The following is an 18845-nucleotide window of genomic DNA, read 5'->3' as shown; positions in this document are numbered from 1 at the left end:
CAATTTTTCACAGTACATTGCGACTGTAAGTAAACACAAATTAAATTTGTTGAACTGTGAGGAACTCAGAGCATCTCTCTCTCTCTCTCTCTCTCTCTCTCTCTCTCTCTCTCTCTCTCTCTCTGTGTATATAAACCACAAAAAGGGGTTGAAAAATAGAGGACCCCTGAGGAAAAAAATGGCTAACCACACAAAATGACAGGCAGCAGCGGCACAGGAAATCCTACTCGGCCCGTTAATGGCACGCCAATCTCCCTCTCGAAAAAGCCGCTGGCACCGAAAATGGCCTACAGGAAGTGGTGAAAGTGGTCAGGCTTGAGTGTCCTTCAGCGCGGTGCTAAGCGCTAGATCTACGGCATCCAGACGCTCTGTAGCAGGTGGAGAGATGTCAGGCTAGGCTACAGGAAGCCACGGGGGCCCCCCCTCACCACCACCACCACCACCACCAGCACCACTTACTCAGGAGATATGGGGGGAGAGAGAGAGAGATTGTCCTCATCACCACCTCAGGTTGGGTGATGAGTGTGTGTGTGTGTGTGTGTGTGTGTGTGTGTGTGTGTGTGTGTGTGTGTGTGTGTGAGGATCGGTGCCTTGAGATGTGTGTGGAGATGGAGCCCTAAATAAGGGGGAGAGAGAGAGAGCGCTAACTAAGCCAGCCAAACGATCTGTGGCACAGTGGGGTGCTGCGCAAATATGGATGGCAAACAAACACACGCACGCACGCACACACACGCACACACACACACACATATAAACACACACACACACACACACACACACACACACACACACACACACACACACACATACACTTTGGTAGCGATACACACTCACATGTGCAAACACACATGCACTCACACACTGTGATGTATACACACACACACACACACTCAGAGATACAGATACAGAAACTATCACACACATACACACACAGCTCTTACTGCAAGCCTGCCAGTTTGGAGATAGACAGAGTGAAAGAGAGACAGAGACAGAGAGAGAGACAGAGAGAGACAGAGAGAGAGAGAGAGAGAGAGAGAGAGAGAGAGAGAGAGAGAGAGAGAGAGAGAGAGAGAGAGAGAGAGAGTCCAAATGCCTCCCGCTGGACTTGGCTCCGCGTCTCGTCGTTTGATTTGATCCCCTCTCTCCCTCGTTTCCAGTAATAATGCGGAGCGGCTCCAAATGTGAGGAGACAGCCTGCCCCGCTGTTTTGACAAGTTAAATGACTGCGGGCAATGATGGGCCTCCCAGTCCTCAGGCGGCACACTCGCTGAACACACACACACACACACACACACACACACACACACACATTTACGTGCACATCTCTCTGAATGGTTGTGTTTGTGTAGGTATATGTGGGGATGTGGGTGTGTCCTCTTAAGTATGGGTGGTCTCTCAAGATGTGTATGTATGTACAGGTTATATGTGTGTGTGTGTGTGTGTGTGTGTGTGTGTGTGTGTGTGTCTGTGTCTGTGTGTGCGTATGTGTGTGTTCACGTGTTTATGTTTATATGCTTGCATGTATTTATGTGCCAGTATACACATACCACACACAATAGTCTTCCTAAATCATTCCAAGACCACTCCCCCTCACACACACTCTCTCCATCACACACACACACACACACACACACACACACACATCCCTCTCTTTCTCAGAAGCCCAATAGAAATGCGGCATGCGGTTCAATATTTTATTGACAGCCTCTCTCACAGAGTGTTGCTACAGCGACACCACGGATAATTATTTTGACCACAGACCCTTTCCGTCTGTTTTTCCTGCTCCTCCATCCCTTCCTTCTTCCACTCCATCCGTTCCAGTTTTTTTTTTTTTTTTTTTTTCAAGCAAATTGCATCAGTAGAAAATTCCCCTCTGCGAAAAAAAAGCTGTGCTGATGTAGTGGCAGTAACAGAGAAGGTTGACATTGTAGCAACCTTATGAGCTCTGTCACTGTAGGGATAACAGGGGAAATATGAGCAGACAGCGCCACCAGCTGGTGGATTGATTAAGTTGCAATGTCATCATGAGGGTGGATGTTCACGGCAGGCCAAATGGGTAAAGGACAGGGGTATTTCATGGCTAGTATGTTGGGCTTTGTTGTTTGTGAGAGAATTTTACACCTGTATGAGATTAATGTTCATCATTAATATATATTCCATAATTTAAAAATTATTTTCAGTTTTTCCCAGGGTTATGTAGGATACATTTCAGGTCCACTGAAGGGTACAATGTCTCAGGTGAGACACTCCACAGACCAGTTAGATAATGCAGCCATAAAATTACAGTATTAATTGATTGTAATTTTACAAGAACATTTTTATAACTCCACATGTCCAGAAATCATTTGTGCATATGTTAGTAGTCCCTATTATCACTGTTATTGACTGTAATTGTTATTTGCCTATTATGGATCCTTTGTCTATCTTTACAGATTAATCCATATTATCCAAGAAAATGCACTGTTCATTTAAATGTAGAAAACGATCTCAGTTTCAGCCGCTGTCAATCACCATGTGCTGTAGATTATCTATCCAGTGACTAGGCCTACCATGCGATCAAAGGCTTATTTACCACGCAACTACAAGGTAGACAGCGCCATCTACTGGCGAAACGATATAAAGGCCAACTGAAGCATTCTAAACTCCCAACCAAGAGATGGCAGTGAACTTGCTTCGCTCAAAATATTTCTTCCAACGTGTTGTCTTGGGTTTCATCTGTCAGGTCATGTGGCGCATGAGTGTGTTTTCGGCATGCAGTGGACGTAAATGGTTGCACACTGATTGCATGTTCACTGTAACTTCAACGTGTTGAAGTTCAGCTATGAGTAGTGAACGTTGTGAAAAATAGATATTTAACGTATCTAACGTAATATAATTTATATTCGCTATCTTTGGGTAGTGCATTAGCAGGCATCATGGTGAAGGAACAATTTAGAGAGACGGATGTGGCCAAAAAAATGTAAGTACCCAGGTTAGCCTAGCTGAAAGATTAGCCGGCCGGTGTGTTGCCTTACTGGAACTAGCTTTCAGCTTCTGGTCATCCAAAAGTCTGTCTTTTACCTTCTTAACAGCATTAAACGTGACACATTCCCAGACCCAGTTCAAGAATTATTTTGCTGATTCTGTCTGCTTGAGCCTCATTAGTCAGCATTAACCACCCTGGCTAACTCTCAAGCAGTTGCACGTTGGACTGCAAACGTTAGTGATTCACAGACTAGTGAATCCATACATCTAATAAAACATTCTGTTAAATTGTCCTGTAAGACATCACGTCAACGGTCTTGAAAAGTGACAGCCCACCTACTGTAGGCAAGCAGATCTCGGGTGATCAAACATGTCCTGCTGGTCCATTTCAACATGGTGTCTGAACTGAAGTGCTGCTGTTGACCTACTGTACTGTATGTTGGGCGTTAATAACAAGTCTTCCTTCCCACTGTATACAGAAGCCACATCTGTTTTGGGATGAAATCTGCGGAACAGATGAGGCAGCAGGCTCATATCCAAGTGGTCAGCAAGAACCTGTACAGCCAGGACACCAGTCACACGCCACTCTCCCATGGAGTTCTGGACCATCGCATGGTAACTACAATACCAAACCTTCTTACCACAGAAGCGTTAGCTGCTGGATCTTTGATTGTGTGTGTACATTGTCCAATGGGTTGATCACAGTGCAACCACAAGTTATCAGAGTAAATGCTGTCAGTTAATTGGAAACTTTTATGAACATCCCATCAACTGGCAATTACGTAATAGTTTGACTTGTCTTCATCTCTTCCAGGGCACGAGTGAAAAGGACCGACCATGTGAAACGTGTGGAAAGAATTTGGCCGATTGTCTGGGTCACTACGGATACTTAGACCTGGAACTGCCCTGCTTTCATGTTGGATACTTCAAAGCCATCATAGGAATCTTGCAGGTCAGAGTTGTGTTGCTTCTTAATGTTTGTTTTGGGAATCAGTATTTATTTTTTGATTAGAGCTGTCATGGCAAGTTGGTGATGACAAACACAATACTAAGAATGCATTGATTTGGCATTATCCAAACATCCAAAGTAGCATGGTTGCATTAATATAGCTGGATTTGTTGTATAGTCACTAGTTTTCACAATACAAATTGTTTTGTCTTTATGGCATAATGATTAGTAAGCCAGGCTTCACAAAGTGGAATTGAACTGTTTGAATACTCTGCACAACTTCAGCAAGGATTTTTGACACAGCCTGAGATCTGATCAAACTGGTCTTTTGTTCACAGATGATCTGTAAAACGTGTTCCCATATCATGCTGTCTAAAGAGGAGAAGCTTCAGTTCATGGACCACCTCAGAAGGCCCGGTCTGGTCTACCTTCAGAAACGCGGCCTGAAGAAGAAGATCTCGGACAAATGCAGGAAGAGAACAGTCTGCCTTAACTGCAATGCATTCAATGGTACTGCTTTAGTTCTAAAACCACTTGTGCGGAAGAGTTACCGGGGATGTTATGGTCACTTCCAGTTTGGGACAACTGGATGAAAACAAAAGCATGGACAATTGAGTGATCGGTGGCACTTACTCTAACTTATTCAATAAATTTAGTGGAATCTGTACAAATATATTCATACAGCCATGTAACACTTGTCTCGTGTAGATAGATTAAACTTTTCTTAAACGTCTGTCCTTCCTGCCCAGCATAAGTGTAGATATATTGCTTTTGGAATGAAATATGACTAATGCTGTCTTAAAATCAGTGATGACCATTGCTGTTGGCCTCTCTTCTATTCTCTTATCCATACTGAACGCCCTTTTATTCGTGGTAGGTCCGGTGAAGAAGTGTGGACTGCTGAAGATTCTTCATGAGAAATACAAGACTACTAAGAAGGTGGTGGACCCCATAGTGTCAGACTTTCTGCAGTCCTTCGACATTGCCATCGAGCATAACAAGGAAGTGGAGGCTCTACTAACACGGGCTCAAGTGAGTAATCTGAGTAACACATTTTGATCTCTTGCTCCCTTGTAAGCAGATTGGGTAAAAAAATGTTTTAACCTGCCGTGCATTAGATTAGTGAACTGGCTAGATTGAAGAGTACAAGCACAAATGGCTGATGACAGATTGATAACCTTTTCTCTTCTCGGGCCCATGAAGCTGCCAGATAGACATGATCCCAGACGTGTGCTGGCTAGGGTGGCATTCAGTTGTGTTGGCAACTTGGCATAATGTGCCAAGTATGAGTATTCTCGGGGAAACTGCGCAAGTAGCCTAATTAACTTGTCATTAGGTTTTTCGTAGTAAGGAATTACTTACGGTGCGGTCACACGCTTGCGTCCGCCAACGTTCGTCTGTTGTTTTCCCATGTTCACTTTACATTGGCTGGACTTCACTTGATGCCGCACTGAATTGTGGGTCCGATGCGTTGCCTGGAATGCGTTGGCTCCGTTAAAAAGTTGAGAAATGTTCAACTTTTGACGGATCGCACAAGCACCAGCCAATGAAATTCAGTGTATGCAAATTTTCGAACACTGACAAACCAATCAGTTCGCGTTTATGGAAATGTGACTAAATGAGGCATACGTTGGCGGACGCAAGCGTGTGACCGCACCGTTACAGTATGCCACATTTTTATTTTTTTTATGTCCAGCATACATTTGACTGGTCGCCATTCCGGTGTGTCTTATTTGTTTTGGCCGGCAGGAGAACCTCAACCCGCTGGTGGTGCAGAATATGTTCCGGAGGATTCCGGCGGAGGACGTGCCACTGCTGCTAATGAACCCAGAGTCGGGGAAGCCGGCCGACCTCATCCTGACCCGGCTACTGGTGCCACCACTCTGCATCCGGCCCTCGGTGGTCAGCGACCTCAAGTCCGGCACCAACGAGGACGACCTCACCATGAAGCTCACAGAGATAATTTTCCTCAACGACGTCATCAAGAAGGTACCAGCTTTCCTTCCGACCTAAGGGTCTGTTGTAGATTGCAAGTGAGAGTTTTGCTCCCTCGGTGGGCTCTATGTCCTTGGAAGAATATCTGACACAAATCTATAGCTCTCATTCCCAGGGCCTTAGAGGAAAAGTGAACCACTGTAAATTGTAAAAGGTTACAGTCATTACAGTTATTAGCCACATGTTGTATAAACCACAGGACAGTGTTTTATGCCAGTTAAAAAACAAAACCATATTAATACTATATTAACTGCCCCATGTGTATTAACCTCATATCTGAAGGAATTTTGAACTGTATGTATAAACTACGGCTAATAGTCGGGAAATGACGGTAGTGAGTATAGAGCAGATGAAGAACAGGACATGTTGAAGTTATTGTGTGCTATGTTGTGCAGCATCGCATGACGGGTGCGAAGACCCAGATGATCATGGAGGACTGGGACTTCCTGCAGCTGCAGTGTGCCCTGTACATCAACAGTGAGCTCTCGGGCATCCCCCTCAACATGGCGCCCAAGAAGTGGACCAGGGGCTTTGTGCAGAGACTCAAGGGCAAACAAGGTCAGCGACAGCAATTGGTCAAATACAGATGAACGTAATAAAAATGTTCAAGACGACTCCGAGTTTACAGAATTCTACAAAGCCCCTTTAAGTCGTTTGAAAAGAAATGATTACAATGTGATCATCATTGGATCAATGAAGCTACAATGGGTTATTAATGAAGCTACAATGGGTTATTAATGAAGCTACAATGGGTTATTACTTTTTGATCCCTTGGGGATCAATAAAGTATCTATCTATCTATCTATTTATCTATCTGCCTACAGTGACAGTGGAGGTACAACAGCTTAGTGGCTGTTTATGGGTCTAATTAGGCGAAGGAACTGACAGATTTCACTGCATTCTTTACTTTAGTAATGATATGCATGTGACAAATAAACCTCCTTGTATGCTAGTAACAGGGATTCAAGATCCATCCAGTTGGGTCATGGATGGACAAGTGTCCTCATCCTGTTATAAATGTAAAGTGATGTGTGCTCTTAGAACTCTAATGTGTGTGTGTGTGTGTGTGTGTGTGTGTGTGTGTGGGCGCGCGTGTTCGTGTGTGTATTAGGGCGTTTCCGTGGAAACTTGTCGGGAAAGCGAGTGGATTTCTCCGGCAGAACAGTCATCTCCCCTGACCCCAACCTGCGGATTGATGAAGTGGCTGTTCCCATCCATGTCGCCAAAATTCTGACCTACCCAGAGAAGGTGAAAAATCTACCTGCTGCCACAAAGACCATGCCACACAGTTTACAATGTCTGAAACGAGAAATTAAACTTAACTCAATGTGTCTTTAGCAATGACTTGGCTACCATTTGGTGGCTTCCTCTAGAACTAGCAAAATAAATAGTTCACCACAGTTGTTAGGTGTTGGCTGGCAACATACTTAGTAGCTGAGTTTTACTTTCAATGAAATTCCATTGCAACCAGCGAACGGATTTGTTGCGGATTGATATGAAAGATGTGAATTAAAAGCACAAAACCCGTTGCCATTGACAGTGGTCATTATATACTTTCAGCGGTCTAGATTTAACAGACCTCCGAACGTTGGGAAGGCCCATTCATGTGAATGGAACTTTCTGCCGCACTCTGAAGAGCCGTGTAAGAATGTATTTTAAAAGTCTGGCTTTAGTCGGACTAACATAATAATTAAATTAGATTAGGTTTTTTTGTCTGATACCAAACTACAGAATGACTACTTTTCTTCATTTAAATAGATTAAATCGCTAAATACAGATCAAATTCATCTGTGACACATGGGTGTCATGGATACCAAGAAATCTAAACAATAAACAATCAATCTGAAACGGATAGTTCCAGTCCTTGATTATGATTGGCTGAACTGTATTCGATGCTGCTGTCAAATCCAGCACAATCATACACCTTGGGCACATTTTGTTCTATATTACTGCACTACCACAACTTCATACAAAAGCTATAGTAGCTGCCTGCGTTTCAACGTTAAAGCAACACTAAAGCACTTTTCCTCTATTGCACGCACACTATTTGTTTATCCACCAAATAACGATGTCCACAGACCAGGTAGAGCATGTTGCATGATTTTATGAACGTGTTATGTATTGCGACATCGAAGCAAGTCAAATTTGTAGTTTCTTAGGTCTCATTTCATCGAACTACAGGTACAAGTTACATAGTGCGGTTTTAGCCGACAGAGGGCCGCGAAGTGAATGCGGAAGTGCCGTTCACCCTGTTACGAGTTGATGAACCGCTGAAATAATTTTGGAAGCATTATGTTACGGTACGAAAAACTCTGTTGTTTAATTGCCAGCCATTCTGCCAGAGTCTTGGTCGAAGAAGGATTCTCTGAATAAATCATCACATTTCTCACAGCTATGCCTTTATTTTATGAAATATTGCCAGATATACTGCATGTAGTAACCGTAGCTGCATCGTTCCTAACAACGCCCCTTAGCTGTTGTAAAGTCATTGTAACCTAGCGCCTTAATAGGAAATTAAGCATTTTTTCCAAAGAGCTGTAAGTGCCAACACACTTGGCCCCGACCGTATATCGCCAAGTCAAGTCGGTTTATTGTGTTTAGATGTCTATTTGTGGAGAGGAGGGGGTGGAGTTGGATATATTGGAAGTCCTTCGAGCCCTTAAATGCAGTGCTTTTATGTGTTTTCTTTCTCCTGTCTGTGAGCCATGCACAGCAGGACAGATGCATTCATCAGACATGGTTTCATCACTCTTAGGCCTGTAATGTGAAGCACTCAATTGAGCCTGTAATGTGAAGCTATTAGTGGATAGAGGAACACATGCCTTGCAGGGTTGGTCGCTTCAATGCTCGATAACCTTCCATTGAACGGTCAATTTCTTGCTCTCTCATCGTTCTCAACATTGTCCATCCTACATAGGTGAACAAAGCCAACATCGAGCTGATGAGAAAGCTGGTGAAGAACGGACCTGAATTGCACCCTGGGGCCAACTTCATTCAACAGAGACACAACCAGATGAAGAGGTAGATGAACAAGGCCATGCTGTTAAGGTCACCTTTATTACAGACCTTGGGCTCTTGAGTCCATTGGCCTTTCCCTGCTGAAAAGTGCTCAAGGTAGTTCGTCAGGCTTAAGTGTCAATGAAGAGCTGTGGCCTTCAGTTTCCATTAGGTGTTGTAATATATCAGGGGTGATTGGACACATTGGACATCGACTCTAATAGCTTCTTAACAATGGCCAGCAGTAGTCTTGAACAACAAGTACATGTGAACAAAATTGTAGCGCTAAAGTTTCCCTCAGGATGAAGAAAGTATCTAACAATCTATCAGGGATCCAGAGTGCAACCAATAATCTGTCAAGGGAGACCAAATATTTCACACTGGTCACACTGGTGCACCTGACATTTTTGCCAGTATACTGTAACTCTGGCACATACAATTAATTGTGAGAGAACCGCCTTGAAATCTGTGAAGTCAAGGATCAATTGTGTCATTTGAACACAATTTTAAGAAGTGCTGCCACTAACGACTAATTTTCTAACGATTAATCTTTTGACTAATTCTTCGATTAGTCGACTAATCTAAAAGACTATTTAAAAAAAAAAAATGAAGTTTTCGTTATTTTGTTGTGTCCATTTTATTTTTAATAAAAGGGCCAACACATGACATATAGCCATACAGTAGATATAGATATGCTCATATCAATATCAGCCTAGTTTTGTAGGCTGATATTGAGACACTCTCTGAGAGGGAGACCAAAAATAAATAGGGGGTCAATGGCAAAACAACTAGTCGACTAAAAGAAATTGGTGTCGACTAATTTTCATAATCGATTTGATCGATCGTTTTAATACGTCGACTAATCGCGGCAGCACTAATTTTAAGACAAGAAAGTCAAGACAAGAAAGTCATGCAGTCTCAACAGTGTACTGTTGTGTTGTAGTCTGTACTATCCAGTAGATTGAGATGGATTGAGATGTCATCACTGATTTAACTATTGACAATAAGTCATGTGCTTCCATGTCAGTTCTGAACACAAGTGGCATCTTTTCGAGGTTGTATTGTGTCGTTTAGTAAAGCACTGCCTGCTACATAAACTTGCCCTCAGCACAATAATGAGGTACACTTCGTTATAAATTGGATTTATTGCCATAGAACCTTTAAACTACTATTTTAAGGCACTTTCCATTGTGAGACTAAGTTCTGGTGTCTGGATGTACTGTAATGTGATGGTTGGTTAGATTTCCATTTTGGAGAATCTTTTGGTTTCTTTTGAAGGATTGCTTCAATATTAACGCAATATTCTTTTTCTACGCTCTCTCCCCTCATCAGATTCTTGAGGTACGGTAACCGTGAGAAGATGGCCCAGGAGCTGAAGTTTGGCGACGTGGTCGAGAGACACATGATCGACGGCGACATCGTGCTCTTCAACCGACAGCCCTCTCTGCACAAGCTCAGCATCATGGCTCACATCGTGAGTGAAACGCCCGCCATGGGTACCATCTGGCGCAGAAGTTCAATGCTATTCGTCAAGGGGCATTGTTGCTCTGTCTGGACCGATATGTGCTATAATTACTGAGTCGTGCTTTGAGACAGCTCCCCCTTGAAGCTTTTCAAAAGATCCCAGTTGCCTTCTTGTCTGGCCTTGGCTGTCTGTTCTTTGTCAGAAACACATACCGATAATGTATTTCCCCATCTAGCCGCCTCTGTGGTGTTTTTGTCTCTCACTCTGTCTGTCTGAACTTTGGGCCACAGGCGCGCGTGAAGCCTCACAGGACGTTCCGCTTTAACGAGTGCGTGTGCACGCCGTACAACGCCGACTTCGACGGCGACGAGATGAACCTCCATCTTCCCCAGACGGAGGAGGCCAAGGCTGAGGCCCTGGTGCTCATGGGGGTGAGTTCCGGAACTCTCCGTTTCCTCAACTAATTGTGTCTCCTGTGACTGTCTTAACGCGTGTGAGGACTTAATGCTAGTATTTGGGCTAAGTTTCTGCACCAACTTTGACATCCGACTGTGACTGGCCTAAACAGGTCTTGCTGACAAAAAATAAATAAAAATGAATGACTTTACCCTATTGATCATATGATTACTATACATTGACTTTGCTTATATTTCTTCAGTAGCATATAATGATGCAAAACCACCTATGAAATGACTGGTTTTGTTCACAGCAGTATGTAACAGTCACAGCCAATTAGTGCCACAGTCAGACCTCACACTCAACAGCCTTTCATCCATTCTCTCCCCTCTGCTTTCCCCTCACTCTCACAGACAAAAGCCAACCTGGTTACACCGAGAAACGGAGAGCCGTTGATTGCAGCTATTCAGGACTTCCTAACAGGTAAACTTGGCTTCCGATCAGCGGGGCATGCGAACCAATCGCACAGACCACCTGCTTTTGGTCCTGCAGTTTTGAGTGCCAGTGCGTACAATTACTGAGTAAAATTACCACCGACTGGCCACAAATGCAGTAATTCTTGATTTCAGCCTACGTGTGGGTGGGACGCAGCCAGAGCTTTTGTTCGTTTTGTCGGTTTGTATTGTCGGAATTTGTATTTGTCTTGAATTTCCCCTTGGGGATCAATAAAGTATCTATCTATCTATCTATCTATCTTGTGCTCTAGAGACTAGAGTGAGAACAGTGTGTGGTGGAAGTTGACGAAGTCTTAGATGTTCCCATACTGTGAATTGTTATCGCAGTAGTTTTCAATGCAATAAGTCTAGTCGCTGAAGCTCACTCAGGAGCAGTTGATGAAGTTTATGAACTGAGCTGTCCCCTTAAATTGGGATATTCAAGCCTTTTTCATTTTGTCGGTTTGTGCTCTAGAGGCTAGAGTGAGCCTGTGTGTGGTGGAAGTTGACAAAGTCTTAGATGTTCCCATACAATGCAAGTTGATGACGTTTATGAACTGAGCTGTCCCCTTAGATTGGGATATTCAAAGTAAATTCAAAGTAGTCTGTCAACACATTATCCAAAACACTCGCTGTCTACAGTTTTATTTATATTTTGCTGGAATGTTTGGTAGGAAGGCAGTGAAAGGAGCACGGTCATAGCCTGTCCTCACCACAGTTGAATATATTCTTTATAAAAATCACCCTGGACTCTGATTGGCAGGCGAAGCGTTTCATGTGGAAATGAGATTAATTCAGAGGAATACAAGCTGGTTATTATGTTTTGAGAGCAGCACGCCTTTTTTACATTCAGCCTCGAAATCTCAGACATCATTGACAGAGATTTGAATACAGATGAGGTGACTGCGCCAGTGATTATGTTCAGTGTTGAGAGCACCTCACTTTTTTTTAATTATTATTGATAATTATTCATTATTATTTTATTATCCATGAATTAGCTGACATTTTTGACACAGATCTGAATATAAATTCAAACTTGTACACTTCTGTTCCAAATATACAGCAGAACAGTGATTTTGTTGTATCTGTCAGTGTCTTAACATTGAGCGATGATTTCATCTTTATGATGAAAGACATATAGGACCAATTTTTTCACAATCTACAATTTGTGGTCTGAAGCGCATGGTTCACGTGCATATATGACATGCCCAGTCTGCTTTTGCTATGGTAGTTTGAGGGCTAAATAAGTGATCTGACGCCATGGTTCAAACATAAGGGAGACAAGTGAAGTTAATTAGAACCACTTTTGGTGTGCGCGTGCGTGTGCGTGTGGTCAAAATGACTCCAAGACAACTGGTGTGAAACTTCAGCGTTATAGCCCATGGGCTCATCTTTTCACTTTACTTAGCATGTATAACAGCATTGCCTGTTTTTCTTACAAGATCATTGGTGATATAGGGGGCACTGTGGCGCAGCAGGCTACAGCGTCCGTACCATTTACGGGTGCGAGTGCCCACGGGGACCCAGGTTCGAATCTGGCCTGCGGTCATATCCCGATCCCACCCCATCACTCCCTCCCACTTGTTTCCTGTCTACCTCTTCACTGTCCTATACTAATAAAGGAAAAAAGGCCAAAATATATACTTAGAAAAAAAAAAAAAGATCATTGGTGATCTTTTGCTCTGTTCTGCTCCTGCTTTGGACGTCCGCTCACTTCAAACATCACGTGCCTCTGAGCGGTGATGAAGATAAGTGATGAAGATGAGTCATGAAGCTGCGTCAGTCCGACTCAAAAGCACAAGCCCTTTGATCTGGCGTCATATGAGGTCTCTCAGACGGTGTTGCTGAGTCGTTTTTTTTTTTTTTTCCTTCTTCCACTTCTTACAAGTACTTCATGCAAAACACAACAATCAATGCTTGAAATCTGACATAAAAACAACTATTTGCATAAATAATACAATGCGTTGAATTTTTGAAACTAATTCGTATTACTAAGCAGCACTACAGGGTTGAATCTTGAATAATAGGGGTCCCTGCATTAACCTTTACCCAGTCTGAGTCAGAGAACTTCTCACAGAGCATGTGATTACTTTCTCCACCAGAAGGGGGAGCACTGGAGCTTTGATAGGCTTGTCGTGATTGCTATTCCCAGGGAGTTTGCCCGCTCAGAAGTTTTTTTCCTGAAGAACCCATCCCCCATTTCCGTGGGTATTTATGAGGTGGTCTCTCGCATTCATGTCCTGGGAATAAGTCCAAGACCTCAGATATTATGCATAACCGCCTAAATCATTTGAAGTGTACCTCAAGGTCCAACCCCGAATTCAACTATTCAGCTTGTTATGGAGCAGATGCTAGTGGCTTAAAACGATGATTCATTTTGCTGTGAATATTGGGTATGAAGTCTGACTCTGCCTTTTTCAAATATAGAAGACTAATGTCCCTAGCAGAACTTGAGTGGTTCACTCTTTATGGATCAGTAAGACCTATTCCATTTGACAAAATCGAATTTAGTGTTGGTCACAAGGGTTTCAAGCTAGTATCACAAGCACAGATAGACATACACATAGTTGGATACAGACAGACAGACAGACAGACAGACAGACAGACAGACAGACAGACAGACAGACAGACAGACAGACAGACAGACAGACAGACAGACAGACAGACAGACAGACAGACAGACAATGCAGGTCTATGTTGTTGAAGTACAGTAGGACACTCCACGCATCATCTAGGTGAAACTGCAATATCAGGTGCTTCACAGCTGTGGGACGGCAGGCTATTCAGATAAAGGAAACTGATTGGAGCACACTGATTGAACTTGCGGTCTTTCCTTGGTGCAAACAACAGACACTTTGACTCTTCCGTGTCCCAAACTCCTTTGTCTCTAAAGAAGACACAGACGTGTTGAAATGTCAAGTCGTTTTTTTTTGTTGTTGTTGTTGTTGTTTCAACTAAGTAAAGACATGCAAGTTTAACCTGTGTTTGTTTGTAAGTAAAGACATTTAAACATGTTTAAAGTAGCGTATCTTTGTTTGAATAGCATGTCCATGTTTGTTTGTCCCCACAGGAGCTTACTTGCTGACCCTGAAGGACACCTTCTTTGACCGGTCCAAAGCCTGCCAGATCGTGGCCTCCATCCTCGTTGGCAAAGATGAGAAGGTCAAAATATCCCTGCCTCGCCCTGCCATCATGAAGGTAGCCACTCAGGATTGTGTGGCATCTCTCTCTCCATAAGTTTATATCAGTTGCCTGCACCTTGATTTTGGTGTGCGTTTGCACCTCTCCTTCAAAGCCACTCAGGATTGGGCATTTAGGACTGTTTTTTTTCTGTCAGTTTAATGCTGTTCCATTCTATGCAAAATTAGTGTTATTTTGTACTTGCGTCTATTTTCAGTTGCATACTGTACACTGAACAGAAGATATTAATAATGATATTAGTATGTTAGCGTTTGATCAGCACTAATCAAGTATATGAGTGGTTGTGATGTAGGCAGAAGCAGTAATAGTATTTCATTGGTTTTAATGTTGATAACTGTTATTGATTGTCGTATTTGATAAGTTTGTATCAAATGTGACAAATCTCTTGTAGAGTATTGATTGTCGTATTTGATAAGTTTGTATCAAATGTGACAAATCTCTTGTAGACTGTTGATTGTCGTATTTGGTAAGTTTGTATCAAATGTGACTAATCTCTTGTAGAGTATTGATTGTCGTATTTGGTAAGTTTGTATCAAATGTGACAAATCTCTTGTAGAGTATTGATTGTCGTATTTGATAAGTTTGTACCAAACACAGACTGACTAGAAATCTCGGATTGCAATACATCACATTTGCATTTGTTTTCACATCCCATAATGCCCTCTAAATTGCCATGTGTCTCCAGCCGCTCAATCTGTGGACGGGGAAGCAGATCTTCAGCTTGATCCTGAAGCCAAGCGCAGCCTGTCCAGTCAAAGCCAACCTGCGCACCAAAGGCAAACAGTACAGTGGCAAAGGAGAAGACCTGTGCTCCAACGACTCGTGTAAGCCACTTACCTCAGAACACACCACTGAACGCAACTCAAATGCACCATCTATCTAGACCAGTGGTTCTCAAAGTGGGGTCCGGGGACCCCTTGGGTTCCGTGACCCATAGCCAAGGGGTCCGCAAAATGATTTGCTTGAAATTATAAAGTTAACATTTTAAAAAGATGATGCTCTTTTCACCCATAAAACAAGCAAATTGTGTCTATTTGGTCCTACCCACATTAACGTGGGATAGTGGACCCGGCCACAACTTCAGAGAATACGAATGGTTAACTGTTACGGTTATAAGGGGGTCCTCGGAAAATGTCATCCTCTAAAAGGGGTCCTTGGAACCAAAAACATCGAGAACCCCTGATCTAGACGTAAGGGCAAGAATGAGCACTCAGAATGTAATCCAGGATCCTGGAGTCCAGACTTTTTTTTTGCCGCACTTAATTAAACCGAATTTTAATTAAATGAATTGCAGTGAAATGATTGGCTGGTGCTGCCCCTCAAGTTGGGCCATTTTCATTACTCCTAGCTAGACCCTAAATCTTTCCAGATTTGGGACTGGATTTCCACGTCACCTTTGGTGTGTACTGGGTACTACTCTCTCTGTACTTTCTGTATCTTTCTTTATCTCTCGTGTTCTCTGCTCTCTCTGTTCTCTTTGTTTTTGTATTTCAATCTCTCTCTCTCCCTCTCCCTCTCCCTCTCCCTCTCTCTCTCCCTCTTCCTCCCTCTCTCTCTCCCTCCGTCAGTCGTGGTGATCCAGAACAGTGAGCTGATGTGCGGTAGCTTGGACAAAGGCACGCTGGGCTCCGGCTCCAAGAACAACATCTTCTACATCCTGCTACGTGACTGGGGCCAGATGGAAGCGGCCAATGCCATGTCCCGCCTGGCTCGCCTCGCCCCCGTCTACCTGTGTGAGTGTCCGCGAGGCGCGCGGGGTGTGTGTGTCTGTGTCTGTGTCTGTGTCTGTGTCTGTGTCTGTGTCTGTGTCTGTGTCTGTGTCTGTGTCTGTGTCTGTGTCTGTGTCTGTGTCTGTGTGTGTCTGTGTGTCTGTGTGTGTGTGGGGAGGGCTGTAGTGGAGTGGAGGTAGTGTGTGGGTGGAGAGTCTCAGGGTCTGATGTGGTGGGCTGGTATGTGTGGATTAAGACTGGAATTTTAATCGAAATGCCAAGTTGATAGCAAATGCCTGACGGCTGCAGGTAATTGTGCTCGTCACGACTCGGATCAGTTGGGAGTATTTTGGTACTTTGTGAACATGATGAACCTGGAAACGTGTGCTATTTTAAAAAGCTCCGTAGGCAGCAGTGTGACGAGTGTACCGTAAATAAAATATTATATAATTATACACTGACCAGAAGCTTGATTTTAAAATATTGCAAATCAAATCAATAACTGTCAGAAAATATCACGATTAGATATTTGCCCTGAATCGTTCAGCCCTATACTGTAGTATGGATGCTCATTCATTGAACTCACAGTTAATTCATTATTAATAATGACTTTGTGCACTGCATACCTTTTTCTGCCCAGCCAACAGGGGCTTCTCCATCGGCATAGGTGACGTGACTCCAGGTCAGGGGCTGCTGAATGCCAAGCAGGAGCTGCTGGACGCCGGCTACAAGAAGTGTGACGAGTACATCGAGGCCCTGAACACCGGCAAGCTCCAGCCGCAGCCAGGCTGCACACCTGAGGAGACGCTGGAGGTACAGCGGCGACACATACTGTACTGTACACTCACTCTGTCTATCAAATGGCTCGACGGTGTTTTTAAGCCCTCAACGTCGTCTTCCAGGCAGTGCTGCCATTGTCATCTTAAAGGCACCTAATCCTGAATCTAACCCTAACCTTAACCCATGCCTAACCCTAGCGCCTTCCAGGCAGCGCTGCCTTGAAGACACCATTGGGGGCTTAAAAAAAACAAGAAACCTATCAAGTGTGCACACCACACCACACTTCACTACAAGCAGCTTAATTGATGGCATCGCAGCAGAGCAAAAAGAGTTGAAATGTTGTCCACAATTATGTTTTGTGCGAAAGTAATTGCAGAAAAAAGGGCATGCATTAGCTCGATTTAGCGAGGGCTAGCTTATTATAGGCTTAATACTGCTGAGTGGAGTTCTCCATTTTATTGCTGTAATGCACTTACTAAAAATGATCTCTGTCCTCTCTGCTTGGACGTATTCATCTCGGTCTGTTCTGCCGAGTCCACAGTACGGCTGGGAATTGCATTCATTTGTAACTCACAAATCGAAACTGTCATGCTACTTTGCACATGATAGTGATAGTGTCACTATTCAGCAATTCTGCAATGCTAGATAGATCATGAAGTATGTATCTATTCACTGCATTTTACAAGGGATCTGAAACAGCGTACAAAGAGTATAAAGTCTTAGCTTAGTGCCTTTCAAGAAATATGTCAATAGGAAATAGTGAACATTTTTGTAAAAAAACATTTGGTGTCAGCATATTGGTAGCATATTGCACAAAGAAGTCATACAATATATTGCTGTATCAATGTTTTGTCCCACCTCAACGCCACAGTCACTGCAATCATTTTTTATGGAAATGGAGTTGTTCCAGTGGAATCATAGTACTTGAGCGAGAGAGCCAATGAGCTGGGCTGCAAATTATGCAGAAAATAACTGGAGCTGGCGCCACTAACGGGAGATCATGGCTTCCCAAGGGTTGTTAAATATATGACCGTTAATAGATCAAATGAGGCCTTGTGGCGTTATTTATTATTATTATTTTTTTATGTTGTGACTTTATCCATATAACTGCTGATCAAATTGAGATGAAGTCTCTCTTTGAGCACCTTATAGGAGTTCAGACGACATTTTTGATATCGTGACTTGTGCCTCAAGTGAGGAGACTGCAAAGCTCCTCTCAGATTTTCTCTCAACATTGTAGTGAGTCAGGGTCTGGCTGTAGCTAGGATGGTGAAAATCAGGTGTCAAAATCATGCCTGTTTTTGCTGAGTAAGTGTTTATTGTTCGTATGTTTGTGACGTATGAATGTGTGTTTGTTTGTTTGTGCGTGACCTTGTTGTTGTTTGTGTTTATGGCAGGCCCTGATTCTGAGAGAGCTGTCTGTCATCAGAGATCACGCAGGTAGCGCATGTCTCAGAGAGCTGGACAAAAGCAACAGTCCTCTCATCATGGCCCTGTGTGGCTCCAAAGGTACTGTAACATACACACACACACACACACACACACACACACACGCACACACACACACTCTCTCACACACACTCACTCACTCACTCACTCACTCACTCTGTATTCTGTGGATCTCTCTCTCTCTCTTTCTTTCTCTCTCTCTCTCTCTCTCTCTCTCTCTCTCTCTCTCTCTCTCTCTCTCTCGTGGCCGTGCATGGTGGTTATAAACACCCAAAAACACACACCCCTGTAGCGATCAATCGCCCAAAATTGACCCACTTGTTTTGAAGTATGCCAACGCCTGTGGCGTACAAGCGTGAAGCGAACACCCTGGCGAACAGGCTGAAAACCCTAAAAAAAAAGAGGGTCAATCACATGTTCTTTTTGCCATTTTGCACGTCTCCATG

General features: G+C 43.4%; 1 protein-coding gene across 1 annotated transcript in view; it reads left to right on the top strand.

Moving 5' to 3' along the window:
• Window positions 1-2777: 2777 nt before the first annotated feature.
• polr3a (polymerase (RNA) III (DNA directed) polypeptide A) overlaps window positions 2778-18845 on the top strand; it is a 34880-nt gene continuing 18812 nt past the window's right edge. Inside the window, exons 1-17 of the mRNA XM_062526396.1 lie at window positions 2778-2959; window positions 3444-3579; window positions 3779-3916; window positions 4252-4423; window positions 4791-4945; window positions 5663-5902; window positions 6304-6466; window positions 7020-7156; window positions 8826-8929; window positions 10238-10379; window positions 10661-10801; window positions 11180-11249; window positions 14331-14458; window positions 15147-15285; window positions 16030-16194; window positions 16811-16983; window positions 18348-18459. Of these exons, the coding sequence (XP_062382380.1) occupies window positions 2916-2959; window positions 3444-3579; window positions 3779-3916; window positions 4252-4423; window positions 4791-4945; window positions 5663-5902; window positions 6304-6466; window positions 7020-7156; window positions 8826-8929; window positions 10238-10379; window positions 10661-10801; window positions 11180-11249; window positions 14331-14458; window positions 15147-15285; window positions 16030-16194; window positions 16811-16983; window positions 18348-18459 (2359 nt within the window). The 5' untranslated portion in view covers window positions 2778-2915. The remainder of the gene's footprint in view (window positions 2960-3443; window positions 3580-3778; window positions 3917-4251; window positions 4424-4790; window positions 4946-5662; window positions 5903-6303; window positions 6467-7019; window positions 7157-8825; window positions 8930-10237; window positions 10380-10660; window positions 10802-11179; window positions 11250-14330; window positions 14459-15146; window positions 15286-16029; window positions 16195-16810; window positions 16984-18347; window positions 18460-18845) is intronic.

The sequence above is a fragment of the Sardina pilchardus genome, chromosome 22 (genome assembly GCF_963854185.1).
Source record: "Sardina pilchardus chromosome 22, fSarPil1.1, whole genome shotgun sequence".
NCBI classification, from domain to species: domain Eukaryota; kingdom Metazoa; phylum Chordata; class Actinopteri; order Clupeiformes; family Clupeidae; genus Sardina; species Sardina pilchardus.
Note: the sequence above shows the minus strand (reverse complement) of the source record. Positions and strands in the feature narration are given on the sequence as shown.